The sequence below is a fragment of the Mustela erminea genome, chromosome 5, assembly GCF_009829155.1.
Source record: "Mustela erminea isolate mMusErm1 chromosome 5, mMusErm1.Pri, whole genome shotgun sequence".
NCBI classification, from domain to species: Eukaryota; Metazoa; Chordata; class Mammalia; order Carnivora; family Mustelidae; genus Mustela; species Mustela erminea.
The window spans coordinates 45,256,651-45,276,876 of record NC_045618.1 but is presented as its reverse complement, the minus strand read 5'-3'; the positions used below and the strand labels follow the sequence as shown (position 1 = coordinate 45,276,876).

Here is a 20,226-nt window from a genome sequence, read left to right as displayed (position 1 = left end):
CCTCCTGAAGGCAGGGGTTATCCTCATTTTACAGAAGAGGAAGCAGAGGCTCAGAGAGTTTATGACTTATCCCGAGAATGACAGCTCTCTCAAGGGAGTGGCTACCAGATCCCAGGCCACCTGATTCCTGGGATCCCACATCCCAGCTGTAGACAAGTGGCTGCCAGGTCTCAGGATGGGTGCTCTGCTTCCACTGGCCTGCCCTAAAAGTCTACAGTCACCTGTGACTGAGGTAGAAGGAAGCATTTGGGTTCAGGGGTCCACTGGTGACTTTTGTTTCTGTGGAACAAGAAAGTGAAAACTTGGGTTGAAAGCTCTGTCATGGCCAAGTTCCCAGCACACTCTGGTGATGTTCAAGGATGGATCAAACCAGTCCTGCTTGGTTTTCAAAGTGGTCAAGATCCTGGCCTCCTGTCTCATCATCTCTCCCCAGGCTGCTGACTCCATTTTTTACCAGTTTCCCACCAACTCAAGATGAGGTCATCAAGGTCAGGAGTAAGGCTCTGGAGCCAGTTCTTTTGGGTTTAAATTCCGGCTTTGCCCCTTCCTAGCTGTGTGACTGGGAAATTGCTTCCCTTCTCTGAGCTCCAGGAGCTGCCTTATCTGTAAGTGAGACAATTATGATACGCCCCTGATGGGATCACTAAGAGGACCCAGTGAGTTAATACATTCTAGAATGGTGCTTAGAATATACCAAGAGGGGTGCCTGGGTGGCTCAGTGGGTTAAGCCGCTGCCTTCAGCTCAGGTCGTGATCTCAGGGTCCTGGGATTGAGCCCCACATCAGGCTCTCTGCTCAGCAGAGAGCCTGCTCCCCCCACCCCCGCAATCTCTCTCTGCCTGCCTTCTGCCTATTTGTGATCTCTCTGTCAAATAGATAAATAAAATCTTCATAAAAATGAGTTTTTCCTGAAAAAAAAAATATAGCAGGAAATAAATGATAGCTGTTATGTGTTAAAAAGAGTGAAAAGTCTTTGTAAATAGAGCAAGATATAACTACAAAATAATGAACTATCAGTTGTTGTTGTTGTTTTTAAATAAACTGGAGAATCTTCCAAGGATGCTGTCAATTCTGAAAATAGTCCTGAAGCTCCTTCCTGGAAATTGCCTTCTGTGACAGACTGCAAACCTTATGAGACAATCGGACACATTATGGTCGCATTCTATGAAACTTCTTTTAACTATAATCCTTTGCCAAGTGGAATTATGAGCATGTGTATATGTGTGACCTTTTAAATAGGCAGATTAAAAGAAAACAAGATGGTATCAGGAATCTAGTTCATATTTTAGGGGTAAGGCCCCAGTTTCTCACACCTATAGGTCAGTTTACAGCCTTCTCCAATGACAAATGAAAAGATATGTTCTGACAAATTTGCCACATCTATATATCTACCATTCATTCATTCAAAACATTTACTGACAGTTACATACAGATTACTGTCATAGATGCTATTGAAGACATGACAGTGGGAGAACTTGAAGACCTTTCAAGATCTGTTAATCTTTAAAAACATATTTGATCAAAGCACATATATATATATACACAGAATCTTATTCATTACCAGGGAAGGTAAAGCTGGTTCATATTCTCAACAAGAGTGCCCAAATAAAAAAGGAATTTCTGATGAACTTTGTTACTAAAACATTTTTTAAAATCAGGTCATCCTTTCCTCCAAACACTATGTATGGTTAGTCTGTGCTGAGCTGTGATCTTTCCACCAGATCTGGCTCCTAAGTGTGACATTGGAGGCTGTCGGTGTCATTCTCTTCAAGACCCCCAGGTGTGGCTCCTTGTCTGTAAATTGGAGTCAGAAATACCTGTCCCCAGGGTCTTCTTAGAGATTTGGTGAATATGAAATAAGAGAAGACACATAAAACCATTTTGTAAATCATGATGCTACTCTTTCTCATTTATTATTATCATTCAAGAAAGAAGTCATTCAACGGATATTTATTAATTTGTGTTTGCTCACCATTCTGTCTTTACTAAAGTATGAAACAGTCTCCTAGGTCCAGATTTCCAGCAAGAAGGTCCAGAACCTTCTCGATGAAATGAATTTTGGGGTACCCAGGATTCCATTAAGTAGTAGACTGGGGACTTGCTGTAAGTTTTTCTAAAGTACTGCTTCTCAAACTTTAATATGTGGGTGACTCACATGGGAGGTCATATTGACATGCGGATTCTAATTCAGTAGTGCTGGCATGCGGTCAGAAATTCTGCTTTTCTAACCACCTCCGGGTGAAGTTAATGCTGCTGGTCCAAAGTTCTCACTACGAGGAGCAATGTTCTCGGGGGTACAGGGTTCAGTGGTGAGCAGAGGAGAGGAAGTGCAGCCCAGGGCCCTGGGATGGAGATTTCCAGGAAGGTTGTGTTGAGAGCTGTGATTACAACTGTCTGCCTCTCTTTCCTTCCTATCCCCATCTGGAACAGGCTGTTATCTTCCTGGGCTGTGTCTTTGCTCTGCGTTTTGGAGGAAGAAAATGTGCCTTATGAATGCTTGGGGGAAGGAGGAGGAAGGAAGGAGATTGCACCATCTCAGAGGGTAACTGTCCTATCTAGGTGACGAGCTGCATTTCCTCATGGCTGGGCAGTGATCTAGAGAGAGCAGAATGAGCCAGTTCCCACCTTCAGCATCCAAAGGTCAACAGCAGAATCATAATGTAATGCAGACCAGAGCTTTTAACTTTGCCAGTCCTGGAGGTGGCTGAAGAATGTGAACTTAAAGTGTTTTGGAGAAGGGAAGGACTGAGGAGTAAGCAATAGGGATACTCCCCCCACTTCTTTCTGCATCCCTCTGACACATTTTGTCACCCTCTAGTCCCAGCTGGGTGCCCTCATGCTGACCTCTGGCACCCCAAACACCTCCACTGCTGGGCCCATCTTATCCTGCTTTCTCTTGGGTACCCCAATTCTCCCCACTCACAGTTCACCCCTTCTTCTTGTTTGCATCAAAATTTCCTTTTTCTTCCCCAGCAGGGCTGAATTCTGCCAGTTGGTAGGAAAGTAATCTAATTCAACTAATTTAGGCCTGCATGACTGCTAAGCAAACTAGCCATTAGTTACTTATGGTTTTACGAGCTGTGACGCAGGTGGACTCCTATTTCTGTCTCACCAGAGCCGCAACCAAAGGAAAGCCTAGGGCTTTGTAGAGGTCTCTTTCACTATGGATATTGATACCTCAGGAGTCTGAGTATGGGAGGAGCCATGGGGACAAAACTCAGGCATACCTGGTTGCAGGTGCAAGGAGCGAAGTTCTCTCTGCCTCTGTAGCGAAAAGCAGGAGGCTGCGTTGTAAAGGGAAGTTTGCTGTAGAGGGTATGGTGTGTGGTTTCCCGCTGAATCTTATGGGGCTTTCCTCTGTGTGTGTGTGTGTGTGTGTGTGTGTGTGAGATTCTACTCTAAGACCTTGTGTGCAATTTCTTTTTTATTTAGCCACAGTCATGGGTCTTACTTTGCTACAAATTTAAGAAAGAAAGAATGAAAAGAAAAAGAGCTCTGCTACCAGAAAAAGTTTGGAAATCCTTGCCATCCTAGAAAGTCACCGAACAGGTGCTGAGAGGCCTAGGGTCTCAGGCTGCTCCTGTGTGAATTGCTCTGTGACCTTGGACAAGCTCTGAGTGTTTCCTCAACTGTCAGATGGGTCCTTCCTCTCCCCCATGGTTTGACCCTGCAGTTCGTGAGAAGCAGCTGTTGGCAGCTGTGGGAGCAGGATGGTCCCTCCCACTCCCTAGCTGTGCCCTGGCCAGGGTGGGGTCTGACACCTGGCCTGTGGATTGACCTGGACCCTGGTCCCAGCCTGGTCAGATAATTCCTCGGCTGGAGGGGAAGGGGAATTGACCAAATTACTTTCCATCTTACTTGCTGCTGGGATCATGAGAAAGTTCCTTACAGAACAGAGAGGGACTGGGTGGGTTGTCAGCAGAGTATACATGAAATGCTTCTGAGCTGAGTTTAGTGTGTGTCAAAGAGGCGCCTACTGTGTGCCCCGTGTGAGCATAGGCATCCTGGAGGTAAAGAAGGGCTCGACAAAACAGCTCTATCCTCAGAGAGCACAGGAGAGGAGACACACAGCATGTTTAGAAAAGAGATTTGCGAGGGTGCCTTCTTCGAATATGTTGTAGTTCTTACATGAGTCGGGACCTGCCTCTTGCTCCCGCTGCCTCTCGGTGTCCCTGGTGCCTACACTCCAGGCTCAGTTACACAACTCACATGCACTGAGCATTGATAAATGTCAGAAGCACAACAGTGAGCAAGACACTGCTGTCCCTGCCTCTTAGAAGTTTATATTTCCGAAGAATGGGCAGGTGGGATTCAGGAAAGGAGACAATCAGACTAGCCCAGGGCAGGAAGAACTGTGCTGAATGCTGCGTGGGTACATAGAGGGCACCTGTTGCCACAGTCATGACAATCACAGCCCTCTTGCCTACACTCCCTGGCAATTCCCCAGGGTCTCCTCGGGGGTGGGCCACCCAACAGAGACCCAGGCACCCAGGGACCCAGGTAGAGAGCTCTGGTGATCCAGGGACCCTCCTCTGTGTGTAAATAAAGCTCACCAGCCAGACCCAGCGTCCAGCAGGATACCCCTCAGAGCCCTGACCTGCAGGAAATGGTACAGTGGCAGAAGACCCAAGGGAGACAGTCTGTCCCCTGGCTCTCCTGAGCTCTGATGGGTCTAGACGTGGCCTGGCTTCTCACTCTACTCTGGAGGGAAAGCTGGAACCTGCCAGCTCTCAAGATAAGCCAAGAATGTACCCGTCTAGCCAGTCTGCAGCCCATGTGGGACATGTGTGGGGCCCTTGTGGGGACGGGTGACTGCTCTGTTGGCCTATTTCCCTAAGAGTAGAAGTGATTTTATGAGATCCTGAGGGGGAAAGAAAGGGCAGCCTGCAACCATGGGGGAAAACATCTGCTCTGAATCAGGATATTCATTGTCTGATTTATTCATCCTTCACACTCAGAAACTGTTCACCGGGCAAAAAGGTTATGCCAGGCTCCTTGGCACAAGAAATCTTAAGATTTCTCAGCAGTCCTGCAACTTAAGTGTATTCTTTCCATTTTGCAGATGAGGAAACTGAAGCCCAGAGAGCTAAAATTGAGGTCATAGTTCTGACCTCAATGTTTGTATGTTTACCATAAAGCACAAGCTGTTCTGAGCCCTTAGATCTGTCAATATGGGTAATCCTTATCTGGGAGGTGGCTGTCATAACATCTTACTGAGGAAGAGACAGAGGCATAGAGAACTTAAGAAACCACCCAAGTCTCCAGAGCCAGCTAGTAACGGAACCGGGCTGGTGTCCTCCGGGGGTCCTTTCTGGATCTGAGCCCCCTGCTCCCTCAGAGCCCTGCTGGCTAACCTCTGGCCCACTGTGACTCCAGCATGGGTCACATGCGCAAGGACAAGGCCGCACTGAAACAGCTGGTGAGGGAGGCCTGGCAGGTGGATTTTTAGAGGGAAGAGGCCTTGGGCTGGGGGACTGTTCTAGATTGCAGTTTGGCTTGATGGAGGTAAAAATGAATCACAGTAGATGTGATCCGTACCCTTCCTGTGTTCTGACAATTAGGTTCAGAGGCAACATGCCAGGCTGACTTAGAGCAGCTGAGTTAGAGGAATTGAGAAGGAGTGGCAGCCTCGAGGGCGCCGGGTAGCTGGTAATTGGGGTTGGTGATGACAGGAGGTGGCAAAGCCGCAACTCTGAGCCACTTGCCCAGCAGAGTTTTCTGGCTTCTGCTCAGGAGAGGGGAGGGAGGAGGGTTGAGAGAGAAATCTGTTTCCAAGAGGCCTTGGACCTGTTCCTCCACCCCCACCCTACCTCCAGGCTTGTGGGAGACTGGGTGTGGACCTAAAGTCAAATCCCTCTGAGGGTGGGGAAGAAGGGATGGGCCACCTGAGAGCTGGGGACAGAAGCGGGATGGAAGCGTCACCATTTTATTCCTGAGGGAAATGGCTCCTTCTCTGAGATCCATCATCTTGGCTGTTGGGTTGAACCTTAAGTATTTGGGTGGTTCTGTCTTGGACCTTTAACAGTTTGGAGGCTGTGAAACGGGCCGAGTTCTGTCTTTGCAGGTGTACTCCCCAGCTCACTGTCTTTCTCTTGCCAGAGGGATGGTGACACAGAACCACTTACAGTTAGTTCTTCCTGTTCATGTGTGTTGGGGTTGGAGACAACATAGGATAAGAGGCACATAGACAGAATTGGAAAATGGAGGTAGAAGATCTAAAAGCCACATGCCCTCCAAAGATTATGATTTATCAAATCTGTGGTAAGGCCTGGGGATCTGCATTTGAAAGACTTTATTTGTTTGTTTGTTTGTTTGTTTAGAGCAGAGGGAGGGGCAGAGGGAGAGAGAGAATCCCAAGTAGGCTTCATGCTAAGTGCAGAGCCTGGCAGGGCACTTGATCTCACAACCCACGAGGTCATGACCTGAGCTGAAACCAAGAGTTGGGCGCTGAACTGACTGAGCCACCCAGGCTCCCTATTTTTTAAAAAAGGATTTTATTTATTTATTTATTTATTTACCTATCTATCTAGTTCTATATTTATATATTTATTTATTTATTTATAGACAGAATGAGAGCACAAGTGGGCATCTGTATTTTAAACGAGCTCCCCAGATAATTCTGAAACATGCCCAAGTCTGAGAACCACTGGTGTGAAGGAAGGAGAAAGGAACTACACCCCAGGTCTAGGCCCTCACAGTGGTCATCACTGACCACCAAGATAACAAAAAGGAAATAAGGTAATGTTATTTTCATTTTCTGAAATGAAGAAGGATATCAGTTTTTCAGGGTAGCCAGACATCTTCATGGAGCTGATTTCTGAAAGAAAGCCATTAGGTGTATCCTGGGACAAAGGATGCTAAATGACATAATGGATAATGAGGGGGCAGGAGAGATGCTTTGTGTCCCTCAAGGTCTGTTGTGCCAGCCACTCCGCAGCTGTGACCCCTGTAGGGGGCACCAGGCCCACTCTGCATTAGGACTTGCTCACTCTGAGATGCCATGCCTTCCTACAGCCTCCCCTACAGGGAGGGGGCATTGCCAGGAGGAAAAGTGAGGTGACTTTGAGGAAAGGAGGACGTGTGGGGATGAGAGATGGCGGTGGTTCTTCTGGGCTTGTGCAGTGAGTCTGAAGGTGTAGCCTGAATCAGGTCCCTAGGTAACCAACCAAGTGAAGAGTTTCACCCCAGGGCTCAAGCCACTTCCCTTCAGGGTGCCCCTAAAGCAAGCATCTGGGTGGTTGAAGTGACAGGGGGAGGGGGAGGGAGAGGTAAAGGGGAAAAACTGGTTAACACCACCCGATGCTGAGAAGACCTGAAACTTCTCTGTAGACAATCCAATCAGTTGGGGAAAATATTTGCAATGTATGTGACAAATGAATACCACAAATACATAAAGAGTTTTCGTAAACACTAAGAGAAAGGCCAACACTCCAGTAGAAAAATTAGCAAAACATATGTTGAGTATGCAGTTCAGATCACCCATAAACATGGGAGAGATGTTCATTCTCACTAATAATCAGTTACAAGTCAATTACCTTCTTTTTACAAGTTAATTAACTTCATTCAGGTTAAAACAACAAATGCGATTTCATCTTTTGAGTATCCAGATGGTAAAGCCGAAAAAAGTAATGAGCCGGTATTTGGCGAGATGCATATAGTGGGAAATGCAGGGGTTGACAATATTTATGGCTGTTAGGAATCTTCGTAGCACAGTCTTTTTGGAGAATAATTTGTCAGCATGAAAAACCTTAAAAATGAACATAACCTTTGGCTAAGGACTCTATTTCCTGGAATTTATCTTAAGGAAAGAAAATCAGGGACATATACAAAGATTTATATGTAAGGGTATTTAGAACAGTGTTATATTACATTAACAGTTGGAGGTAAAATAGATGTCCAAAATTAAGAATTTGCTTTTAAAACCATAGTTTATCTGTAAAATGGGTTATTAGGTAGCCATTTAAAATCAGGGACTCAAGGAATTTTTAATTATGTAGGAAAATGTGAAGTGGATATATTGTTAAGTGAAGCATGTAAAAAAGCAGGTTCCAAAATAGTACTTAAGGTATCATTCCTGTTATGTTAAAAAAAATTAAGAAACCAATAGAAAATACTATGTGATGCACTGAAAAAAATCCAGAGAGCAGACACCAAATAACAATGATTATCTCAGGAAGGCGTGATTAAGGAGTTTTTAGCCTCCTCTTTGTGCTTTTCTGTGTTTGCTTTCTTTTCTCTTAGATAATGAACATGCTGCTTTTGTAATAAAAAAAAAAAATACCAGGAACATGTTCTTTTTTAAGTGACTCTGCCAGTAATGCTTCTGCTACATTGAGGGCTGGCTGTGGGTGATCACTTCACCACACTTCCTGCTGCCTCCGTTTAAATCTTCCTTTCTCCAATCTCTGCATCCTCGCTGACATCTGTTGTTTCCTGAGTTGTTAATTTTAGTCATTGTGTGAGGTGGTATCCCCTTGTGGTTTTGGTTTGTGTTTCCCTGATGCCAAGTGATGCTGAGCTTTTTTTCATGGGTCTGTTAGCCATTTGGATGCAAAGAGAGAGAGGAACGCTCTTACACTGTTAGTGGGAACGCAAACTGGTGCAGCCCGTTTGGAGGTTGGAAAACAGTGTGGAGGTTCCTCAGAAAGTTCAAAACAGAACTACCCCATGACCCAGTAATTGCACTGCTAGGTGTTTATCCAGGATACAAACACAGTGATTCAAAGGGGCACATGCACCCCAAAGTTGATAGCAGCGATGTCCATGATAGCCAAAATACGGAAAAAGCCCAGATGTCCATTGACAGATAAATGGATAAGGAAGATGTGTTATATATCTAAGATGGACTATTACTCAGCCATCAAAAATTAATGATATCTTACCATTTGCAGTGATGTAGATAGAACTAGAGGGTATGATGCTAAGCGGAATAAGTCAGAGAAAGACAAATACATATGATTTCACTCTGTGTGGAATTTAAGAACTAAAACAGATGAACATAGGGGAAGGGAAGGAAAAATAAAATTAGACAAAAACAGAGAGGGAGGGAAACCATAAGAGACTCTTAACCATAGGAAACAATCCCCCTTGCTGGAGGGAAGGTGGGTGCAGGTTGGGCTAACTGGGTGATGGACATTATGGAGGGCACTTGATGTAATGAGCACTGGGTGTTATATGCAACTGATGAATCACTAAATTCTATCCCTGAAACTAATAATATGGTACATATTAACTAAATGGAATTTAAATAGAAAATTTTTTAAAATGAAAAAAATTTTCCTTTGCAAGCCCTGGCTGCCTCCCTGCTGTGTGCTGAGTGCTGAGTGCTGAGTAGGGTCTGTGAGAGTTCTTACTGTCCAGGTTCTTAGGAGCTGGTTAGCCGTGAAGGGCTAAGGTCTAGATCATTTGCTATAGACATACCTTTGGCCTTTGGTGTGTTCAGCATTTTGCTGGATATAAAGATGGTGTAGGGGCATCTTGCTAAGAGTGCCTGAGATCTGGTTTTCTTGCCCAAAACCCTAATCCTCTTCTTTCTTTGGAAATTTATTTGGTTAACACGGGACTGATAATTCTCAGTAGCCTCAGTGCATGGCTGGGCCCGAAACTGAGAAGTCACCATCTATATCTCAAAAGGATAGATCCATGTGACTTACTGACCTGCATCAGAGAATCCTAAGAGAGCCAGCTGGGATGGAGCTACCTCCATCCCTGTGGACCTGAACGAGGCATCTGGTCTAACTCTTCATTTTTCAGAGAAGAAAACTGAGGCCCCAAGAGAGAAGAGAACTTGGTAGTTGGTAACAGAACCAGGACTCCTAAACTTGTGCTCTGCCCACAGTCATCCCTGAGTGTTTGGGAGATGTGATCTGGGCCATTGTCAAGTAATGGCAATGAAACAAACTTTGGGAGAAAAAATTCACCGAAATTCTGAGAAACAGAGGATGGCAAGGAACTGAGTGTATCAATGAAGAAGTTGCAACAAGAATTCCTACGACATTAAGATCCAGGGAGACAGGGACGCCTGCGTGGCTCAGCTGGTTAAGGGTCTGCCTTTGGCTCAGGTCATGATCTCAGGTTCCTGGGATGGAGCCCCGCCTCGGGCTCCCTGCTCAGCAGGGAATCTGCTTTTCCCTCTCCCTCTGCCCCTCCTCCCTGCTCATTCTCTCTCTCTCTTTCAAATAAATTTTAAAAATCTAAAAAAAAAAAAAAAAAATTAGGATCCAGAGGTACAGAAGAGAACCAGCAAGAAATAACTGGTCATGATTCGTTCACACACCCACATTCACATACACAGACACACATAGTCAGTTCTCTGTAGAGCCACTTATTTGGTGTGAATTTTAGGAAAGTGGAAAGACCTTTTTATCTCCAAGGAATTTCTCCACTTAAAGTCCCCCTTGGTCAAGGACGCTGTTAAAATGTGAATGTGTTACTTTGGAAGGAGGTCAGATGAACCCTTGGGAATCCTTTAACACTTTCTGTGAGTTATGGAAAGGCTCCCAGAGCAATGTGGGCCACGGGGAGGTGAACATACACAGGAGACAGGATAGGCACAGAACTCTGCACTCGGGGGGATTCTAGAAGATAAACTGCTTATTTTGCCCTTTCTTGAGGATGAACTTATACTCCCACAGGAATGGCAGAACCTCAGCCATCTTGGATTTTTCTGTCTTCCTTGGCAGTGCTGTTCTTGCTCTGCACAGTGAGCTCACACTTAAGTTCTCATCTCTTATGGTCCAGTCTGGGCTTTGCCAGGCTCTGAAGGCCAATGGGCTGACGTTTCTAGGATCGAGCTAACTGACCCATTCTGTGGAAGTTCTTTCACAAACCAAATGTAACATCTGATTGTCAGGAACCAGGTGGTGAGAAGGGGGCCCAGCCCAAGTGAACATCGTTGTCTGCTGACCTTTTACTCTTGCATTCCTTCCGCTCCCACAGAGGAGAGGAAAGGGCAAGCATAGCCTTCTGATGTATGTTGTCAACAAAGTGGCCACTCGCCAGCAAGGAAGTGAGGTAGAGAGGTGGTGACTTGGGGCCGCCACAGAATACAGCATTCGTGTCACCCTCTCTGCTTTTCCAGCTTTGGTGAACTGTTTCCCCTTTGCCTGTCTGGATCCAGCTTTTTCTGCTAGGCCTGGTTCAAATCCTGCCAGCTCCACAAGGCTCTTCCTGACCCCCCTCCCTGTCAGGTGGTAGTTCTCTGCAGCTTCTGTTTGCCCACTCACTTGACCATGACACACGTTCCTCTTACACACACCCATGCTATGTTTCTTTTTTCCTTAATGTGTGTTTCATCTCCCCAGTTGACTGGGGAGAGCGCTTAGAGCACTCAGGACACTGATTGACAAGTGAGGAATGGAGGAATGAATGAGAGAAGGGATGGAGACAGGAATGGGCCCTCAGGTGGATGGTGGGGGGGAATGGGGTTGGGGAGATAGGAGGTGAGTGTGTGGAAGGCTCCAAGCCTAACACTAGATTATGTAACCCACATCATGTCGGCATCCGGAGCCTAGGCTCTACACCAGGGGATATGCCAGAGGACACTGAGCTGTATTTTCAGTCAAAACTGTTCTCGGGATAGCCAAGTCCAGCTTAAATCTGGTCTCACTTACTTCACGTCTTGGTCTTGTGGGCTCAGGTTCATTTGACAACACCACCAAAACGTAGATTCTGAAAAGTAATCGTACCTCAGCCTGACTTGGCTGTGCTCAACAATTCCTTCCTTTTCATGCTTTAGGAGTTTTTTTTCCTGACAGGATTAAAAAAAAAAAAAAAAAAGTAAACAAAACAGGCCAGAGGAAGGAAGTTAGCCTGCAGGGAATCAAGTGAGCTAACCTGTGAACCCAGCTGCCATTGGCCAGCATGGGCAGACACCTGTGACTCTGTGGCTGGAGGCCACTGGTAGGTCAGGGCTCAGCTCCCTGATCTGGTCCCTGATTCTTTTTTTTAAAAGATTTTATTTATTTATTTGACAGAGAGAGATTACAAGTAGGCAGAGAGGCAGGCAGAGAGAGAGAGGAGGAAGGAGGCTCCCTGCTGAGCAGAGAGCCCGATGCAGGACTCAATCCCAGGACCCTGAGATCACGACCCGAGCCGAAGGCAGCGGCTTAACCCACTGAGACACCCAGGCGCCCCTGGTCCCTGATTCTTATCCTCTGTGTATTCCTTACTGTTGACCCTGAGCTTGGCTTGGGTGGAGTGACTTCTTGAAAGACCAGATAATTTTGAGAAGCGTTCAGTGTTTTCTGCTTATCTCTCGCTCACTCTCTTTTTTTCCCCACTTACAGTTTGGAAGTGTTTGGGGACCAGCAAAGGGCATGTTTTCACGTTGTACAGGGTACTTCTCCAGTTGCGTTTCCTGGAGCTCTCGGAGTTCTACGAAGCCTGTTAGGCATCAGGGTGTGGGCTCTGAGTCCGTGGGCTCCCAGTGTCCCTCCTCCCAAAAAGAAGTACTGCTTTTTAATCTTTTTTACATATTGGGCTTCTGGGCAAGATGTATTGGAGAGAGGGTTCCACACTTCACATAAATATTAAGCACCGATGTCAGAAAACTATGAAGACTTTGGCAACATGGTCAGAGAGGAGAAACGGGTTCATCGGCCAGCAGGCTTGTCTTGCCAGCTGGCACAAACGGCCATTTGAAGGGCTCTGGGTGCTCTGGTGTTTACATTTCTGGTGCTGATGTTTCTGTCCACTCCAGAGTCTCCACTCGCCTCAGACTGGCTTGGAGGCTGCTCCTGGGTGCCTAGTACTCCTTGCTTGTCCACCTAGTTCCTGATGCACTGCCCACCTGGCTTTGGTAAAGTTTTGCTCCTTACCCTTATCTCTGTGGCCCAGAATTCCGACCTGCTTCCTGCTCTGATTTCTGGAAACTTTATATTTCTTCGCCCTATTTTGGATTCCCGGCTCTCTAATTTCTTGCCTGGCCCTTGAGTAACTATGTCCAGGTGTCTTCTGTCTTCCTGGATGCGGGCATTACATGGGAACCCTGCTTTCCATCTGTCATGGCCCTCCCCGGCATTATCTGTTTTTAAGCTGGGATCTGAGGATCCAGTTCATTGGGGCTGAATCAGTTTCAAGGATAGGCTGGGTTGGAACGTGGGGACCAGAGTTATTGGCTGGAAAGAAAAAAGAATTTACTTCCACGGAGAAGTTATGAAAGCACATAGTGCTTTCATACACAGTCTCATTTCATTCTTGTTACAATCTGGTGAGACTGGGACATTCTTATGTCTATATTACACACAAGGGATGTGCAGAAGTAGAATGCAGATCTTTGGACTCTATATCCTGGGCTAGGGTCGAGGAGATAAGAATAGGTTGAGTGCCAAGACAATGAGAAGGATCTTGTTCATGGGAGTTAGAAGTGGTCTGACTAGGAGTTAGATGTGTTGGTAATGGGAGGGAGATAAGAGGCAGGGGCAGCCACAGAGGCCCCACAGTCAAAGGTGGTCAGGCAGACAGGGGAGGTGGTGTGCTCCATGACACCATCCCCAGGCAGGCTATTGTTGTGGGAATGGGGTGTGTGTCCTCTGGGATCAGGCTGATCTGGTTTCTACTGACTACAGATTTGACTGCTCCTGGCCCATGCCTTTTTTTGTTGGTGTTTTTTAATTTATTTATTTTGAGAGAGAGAGAGAGAGAGAGAGAGAGAACATACTGGGGAGGGGCAGAGGGAGAGAGAGAACCTCAAGCAAATTCCTCAAGCAGACTCCATGCTGAGCACAGTGCCTGACGTGGGGCTTGATCCCAGGACCCTGAGATCATGACCTGAGCCAAAATCAAGAGTCAGATGCTTAGCCAACTGAGCCCCCCAGATGCCCCATGGCCCATGCCTTGTAGATATGTTAGCTCAAGGGCCTGTTCCCCAACCTGCTGGGCTGCCTTTGGGAAGGTCTTGACTGGAAGCATCTAAGCATTATACCTGCTCCTTGACCCTGAAAACTTGCAGGGTAATTCCAAAGGAATGGTGGCTCATTGTTCTGCAGTGTGGGAAGAGGAACTACAGTGACCCCTTGGGGGAAGTAGGAGGAGGAACCAGGTCTCCACATCCCTGTGCCTTGGAACACTTCCCATTCACTACCACTCCACACACATGGCCTCTCGTCCCTGGATTTACGTTCTAGGAAGCCCTGCCTCATCTCTACCTTAATACACTGGTGACTTTGGGTCAGATTACTAAACTCATGGACACTTTACAATTGACTGAGAAAGGAACTGAGTTAGGTCCGCTCTGTTCCTAGACCTTACAAAACATGTTTAGCAGCGTGCCAGAACAAGTCTGGTTGGCTGCTGCTTTCCATGGAAGATAGGGGTGGGTAGGCTGGGGATTTGGTCTCTTGGAGGCAGGTCATGATTGGTGTATTTTCTTTTGAAAATGAACACCAACAATAAAATAAAAAAAAAAAGTCTGCTTTTTAATTTTCACTGTTCATGTGCAATTCTAAATAATATCAGTGATGAAATACTCCTCTTTTCTGGAGTGGGCCCCTCTCCCCACAACTTGGTATACTACCGAAGCTAGAGTCAGTAGATGTGGTTTTGTGTCCTAGCCCAGCTTTCAGGGCTGGCTCCCTGGCCCAACCACCAAGTTTCTTCCCCAAGCTTCTGTTTCCTTTTCTGTGAAATGGAACTGTGAAGGAGACCTGCAAATATTAAAAGAGAGAATAAATATAAAATTATATATCAATGGATATCAATGTTGTGGTATCCACATTGCTGTACAAAATCTAAATGGTGTGAGATCTGGGTCACATTCAGGATGTTCTTCTTTGGGAGTGAAGAATTTGGGGGTGATCAAGCCAGGCTCTTCATGAAGTTGAGAAGCTGGTGTTGGAGAGATAACATGGTTTTCAGCACCGAGAAACTGTTCTAGGTTTATGCCTTTTCATCTGATTCCTGGGCAGACAATAGGACATCCTCGTGGGGTACCACCCTGGGCCCTGCTGAGTTGCTGAACGAGGCCCATCTGTCTCGCTCTTTATGCAGGCTCCTCCATCTTCTGGGGTGCTGAGTGAGTGAGGAGCTGAGTCCTTTGGCTGGGAAGAGGGGTGTGTTCCTGACTTAATTACAGGAGAGTGTGCTGGCAGAATTATGGAGGCTAGTTTGTGTCTGGTGGATTGCATGTCCGTCACTAAACCGTGCTACGTGACTTCAGTCCAGCCCCAGGCTCAGAGTCACACACACACACACACACACACAAACACACACTCTGCCCCATGCCTCCTGTCCTTCTACAGTGCTAGATAATAAAGTCCTTTCTCAGGCACCATTTATGACTTCTCTTGTGACATGGCCAGGCCAAGGTTTCTCAGCCCTGCTTGACAAGGGAGGAAACTGAAGCCCAGGGAGTTGAACTGTCCCAGGTCGGGGGTAGGGCTCTGACTAGAACCCATGTGGAGAATAAAGGGAAAGCCTTTACTTCTGTTCAGTTTGTCATGGGCTCTTTGGAGCTTTCTGACTGAAGCTTTCTGAGGTGAGACCTCAGGGGGCAGGTGGAGAAACACAAACCAAGAAGGCAGTGCCTTGCCTGAGCCCATGAGGCTCTGATGGCAGGACCAGGAGACTGCCGGCCCTTTGCAGTGTGAGACCATGGGTTGGGTATTGACTGCAATGTTGTGGGGGAGGGGAAGGCAGGAGGATTGGAATATGCATGCTATTCACATGTGTGTCAATGTTTCAGCATTCTGAGAATTTCTGATTTAATATGGGTAATGATTTTCATTAGAGATTGGGTGGCTCCTCTCTGTTCCCTCTCTGGATGGCACCCCGGGTGGCTCTGTCCTAACCTAACCTGGCCTAGAGAGGCCCTCACTGCCTACCCTTTACCCTCATAGCCTAGCTGGGCAACTTCTGTGCTGTGTGGCCTGAGCCCCTGGCTTTGGAACATCCAAATGGACAGATGAGGGCCCATCCATGAGTCAACAGGGCATAACAGAGAGGCATCTCTGCTCTGATTTTTTTTTTTTTTTTTTTTTTTTTTACACCTCCACTCTGATTTTTGCATTTGCTGTGGATACAGTGACCAGGGTGAGCCTGAATGTAAACTTCTACTCCTGGTACCCCCAAAGCCTAGGGTCATCTTCTGTCTTGATTTGGAGCAGTTCAACACCAGACCTGTCAGGCAGAAATGGCCCTAGTGGGAGAGGCAGACTCCTCTCCCTCCCTCCCGTACTCCCCATCCTCCTTCCCTTGAATGTCAGATCAAAGAACCAAGGGAGAAGGTAATGAATACTGAAAAGGACAAGGAATAAAATGAGTAATAGCAGTACGGTTTCTTCTTCCGTAAAATGCAGAGAATCAGAAGACTGTGGTAAGTCGGTTTCTCAGCCCCCGCTTGCACCAGTCACCTGGGAGGTTTTTAAATATCTCCGTTCCCAGACGGTAGCCCACCCAGACCCAGGAGATGGGAATCTCTGGGGATGAGACCCAGGTAGCCAGTTTTGGAGTCCCCTGGGTGATTCCTGTGTACAGCCAGTTGAGAACCACTCCTCGAAGGGGCAAGAGAGTTGGTTAACTGCTTAGGACAAAGATATCCCTGCATCTAGCTATGCACTAGAATCATGAGGAGGACTTTAAAAATGACACTGACTCCCTGGCCACACACTGCCCACCATGTAGATCAGTGACTTCCATGGTGCCTCTAGCTTGACCTTCAGAGGAGCGGTAAACTGGTAACAGTTAGAATAGCTGTCATCCATTAGACCTGACTGTGGGCCAGCATTGCAGATGTTTCCAGTCACCAAGAGTCCCTAGTAGGAAGTCATGATTCCCATTTTACAGATGAGGAAACTGATGCTCAGAGCAGGTAGCCACTTGCCCCAGGGGACAGCATAAGTTTCCCGAGTCCAGGCCTGTCTGTGCTGGAGTGCTGCTTTTGCTGCCCAAACCTCTCAGCCTAGGTGCTGGCCCTCATGGAGCTATTCTCCCCTCTTTCCAGTAATGGTCCACCAAGAAGGGCATCAGTGGCCTAAGCTCTCCTTGGGCTCCCCTTGGACTCCCCAGGGCAGGTTGAATGGAGGACCCCTCCCCCAGGAAGAGAGGGGAGATGAGTGGTGTTCTTTGGTGTTTGGCTTCATTATTCACCCACTCTCAAAATTCCTGCTTTTGGTGGGAAGAAATGGCCTGTATATTAGGACTGACCCCCCCCCCCCGCCCCAGTCACCTCTCATGGCCATCCATAGTTGCTCTCAACAAGGAGAAAACTCAACCAGGAAAAGCAAACACTCATTTGCTTTTTTTGAGACTCTGAGGAATTTTTAAGTCATGTCATACAGAAAAATGCCTCTGTTTCCCTCATAAGTCAAAGTGGTGGAGCTTTCTCAAGGTGACTTAGAAATATTTCTCTCAGCTTTACAAAGATCCTGTGCCTCCACATCTGTGTGCTGTGAGCTTAAACAAAATGCTTAAAATCCTTAAGCTTTGGTTTCCCCATCAGTCAGCGGGAAGGAGTGAGCCCTGTCTGCCCTGAGGGCTGCTGACACCAGGCCCCTGAGATGTCAGAGAAAAGAACATGGCTGTCCTGACATTGAGACTTACAGTTGCCTGGGACTGGAAGCTTTGTCAGGTGTTTGCTGCCTCCGACTGAGGGACCCAGTGTCCCTGAGGCCCAAAGTAGCTCCAGGGGACCAGCTGTGTTAGAAATCTCACTGACTGTGTTCACTCTGGCTTTGAGAGGCCTGGCTTCCCTCCACCTGCATCAACCCCTAGTGTGTAGACAGCTAGGAGCCAATATTCAGGGCATAAATAGCTGAAACTTTAGAATTAGTAGACAGTGTAATATAAATTTGGTTCCATAAAGCCATTCCTGCCCAGCCTAGACCAGCTCCCAGGACCCTCTCCTTCCCCAGAGCTTCCTCTGTACCTGTTGTCTGTGCCTTTGGTCCCTGCCCCTTTTTCTGTCGCACAGGGCCTGGCACAGAGCAGACACTCAGGCAGTGCTGAGTGAATGGAGGATGAGGGCATGGAGAGTTACGGGAATATGCGTCTGGTGACGTCTCTAAGGTGGTTGCCATAGAATGCTATTTAAGTGTTGGCATATCTATTCCTTGCTTGCTCTACTTGATTTTTTTTTTTTTTCCACTTAGGTTTATTTTGAAGGCTCTCTCACTGAGAATTATTCTAGGAATGGAGTGGTTCAGATGTGAAGCTATTTTCTGAGGTTGAGGCAAATATCTGGAGAATTTCATTGTGCATAACTCTTACCCCAGAGCCACTAAGAGAGTACATTCTGCCTGTGGAGTATGGTGCTCCCTTATTAAGCCATTAAACTGAACCTGAACACTTTCTGAGTTCTATCTTAAGAAGTGGGTATTGTGGGTGAGAAAACATGGGGCGCTTGTGGAAAATGATGGAAGAAGAGTGGGAGGACCCCAGAAGGGGGCGACCACTGGGTCGTCTCCGGGGACTTAGAGCTGCCCACCTGCCTTGCCCATCTGAACTGAGATGGCGAACAGAAGGCTGCTGCCCTTCCCTGTAGAGTGGGCTGTCCTTGGAGCACTCAGAGAAGCTGGCTCAGGGCCACCTGCCATTGGGAGGGACACCATTTCATGGTAACTGTATTGGTTGCCAGAGCGAAGCATTTCTAGGCTCAAACCTGGGGGGCACTAAGCACGGTCTTGACTTCTATAACTACTTAGTGGCTTTGTGGACAGTGGGCTGGGCCCCTGGCTTGGCCATTGACTCTGTGATGACCTTACACTTATCTCTTGACCTCTCCTACGCATCAGTTTTCTAACACTTTACAACTCTGTGGTCCCATTAGCCCTCTCACCATGGCGAGCTCCCACTTATTGTTATTAACAGTATTAGACTGCCTCCATCCACCTGGCCTCCACCAATATCCCACCAACCCAGCCAGCATGTCCTCTGGCCTTGCCCTTACTTTAAGGGCATCACCCTCATCTTGGCTCTGCTCTCTTGCTGTAGACCTGCTTTGGTCAGGTCATTGAGATTTTATTTGTTGGAAGGAGGTTGGGAACAAAGGTAGAATAAGAATATAGGGAATATGGAGATATCACAGTTAGAAATCGATGGACTTGTACTTGTATCCAGATAAGGATGGAAATAAGTAACTGTTACCATTAGTACTTTGACCATACCGAACTGATCTTTATGTTTTTCCTTTTTAAACTTTACATGACATAATACAAGCTTCTGGACCCTGTGGTTTTATCTAGTGGATACTGGACTCAGGTTCTAACTGAGACTTAGGAACGATGAGGCTGTGTCATCCTCATCAAATCAGTAACCTTCCAGGGCCTCAGTGGTCACATCTGTGCACTGGGAATGACAATACTAACATTCATTCCTAGTCAAGGTGAAGGATTTGTATGAACAAAAGGGAAGCCCAGGACCTGCCCCATCTCAGCCACGGTTAACAGGCAGGTGAGGATGCTGGCTGGGAGCATGATTTGTCCTACCCTTGCAGCATGACTCTGAATTAGTGTGGCCTGGGGGCTGGCAACTAGGTCACTTCCTGGATGGACATAGTAACAACCCAACTGTGCCGGTCTGTGTCCCCCACAGCGGCCAGTTTGCCATTGTGAAGAAGTGCCGAGAGAAAAGCACAGGGCTGGAGTACGCGGCAAAGTTCATAAAAAAGCGGCAGAGCCGGGCCAGCCGGCGGGGCGTGAGTCGGGAAGAAATCGAGCGGGAGGTGAGCATCCTGCGGCAGGTGCTGCATCCCAACGTCATCACGCTGCACGACGTCTTCGAGAACCGCACCGACGTGGTGCTCATCCTGGAGCTGTGAGTGGGTGCCCGGGACCCCTGGTGGGGGCGGGGAGGGTGCTGGATGGTGCAGCCACAGGTCCCAGAGGGCAGTAGCAAGCAGATGAAGTCAGCGGAGGGTTGTTTCCCTTGGTTACCGCCCCCGCCCCCTGCAATCTGGGTCAAAGTAGGTGGGTTTGCTGAGTAGTGGGGACAGGGCTAGAGTCTAGGTCTGGCTTTCATTGGACCCTGGGGATAAAAGGGAAGCAGTGGCTGGTGCTGGGGTCATTTCCTGGCTGAAGAGCTCAGGGGAGGACGTGGCGGTGGGGGTGGAGGGGACGGTGGGGGATAGGGTGTAAGAAGGTGGTGGGAGGGAAGGAGAGGCAGTCTGGGAGGGGTCTTCTCTGTGAGGAGGAGAGAAGCAGTCATGCTCCAGGCTCCAGAGAGCCCTTCTCCACCCCTTTCCTGAGAAAAAAATCTCTGCATTTGTGCTGTTTGATGCCTTCATTATCCTAAT

General features: G+C 47.4%; 1 protein-coding gene across 5 annotated transcripts in view; it reads left to right on the top strand.

Annotated features, from left to right (window-relative positions):
* DAPK2 (death associated protein kinase 2) overlaps positions 1-20,226 on the top strand; it is a 115,963-nt gene that overhangs the window by 44,791 nt on the left and 50,946 nt on the right. For 4 of the 5 annotated variants that reach the window (XM_032342818.1, XM_032342813.1, XM_032342816.1 and 1 more), the window contains exon 3: positions 19,527-19,748. The exons of the other annotated variant lie outside the window; for it this stretch is intronic. In XM_032342818.1, coding sequence (XP_032198709.1) covers positions 19,527-19,748 — 222 coding nt within the window. The remainder of the gene's footprint in view (positions 1-19,526; positions 19,749-20,226) is intronic. 5 annotated transcript variants of the gene reach the window in all.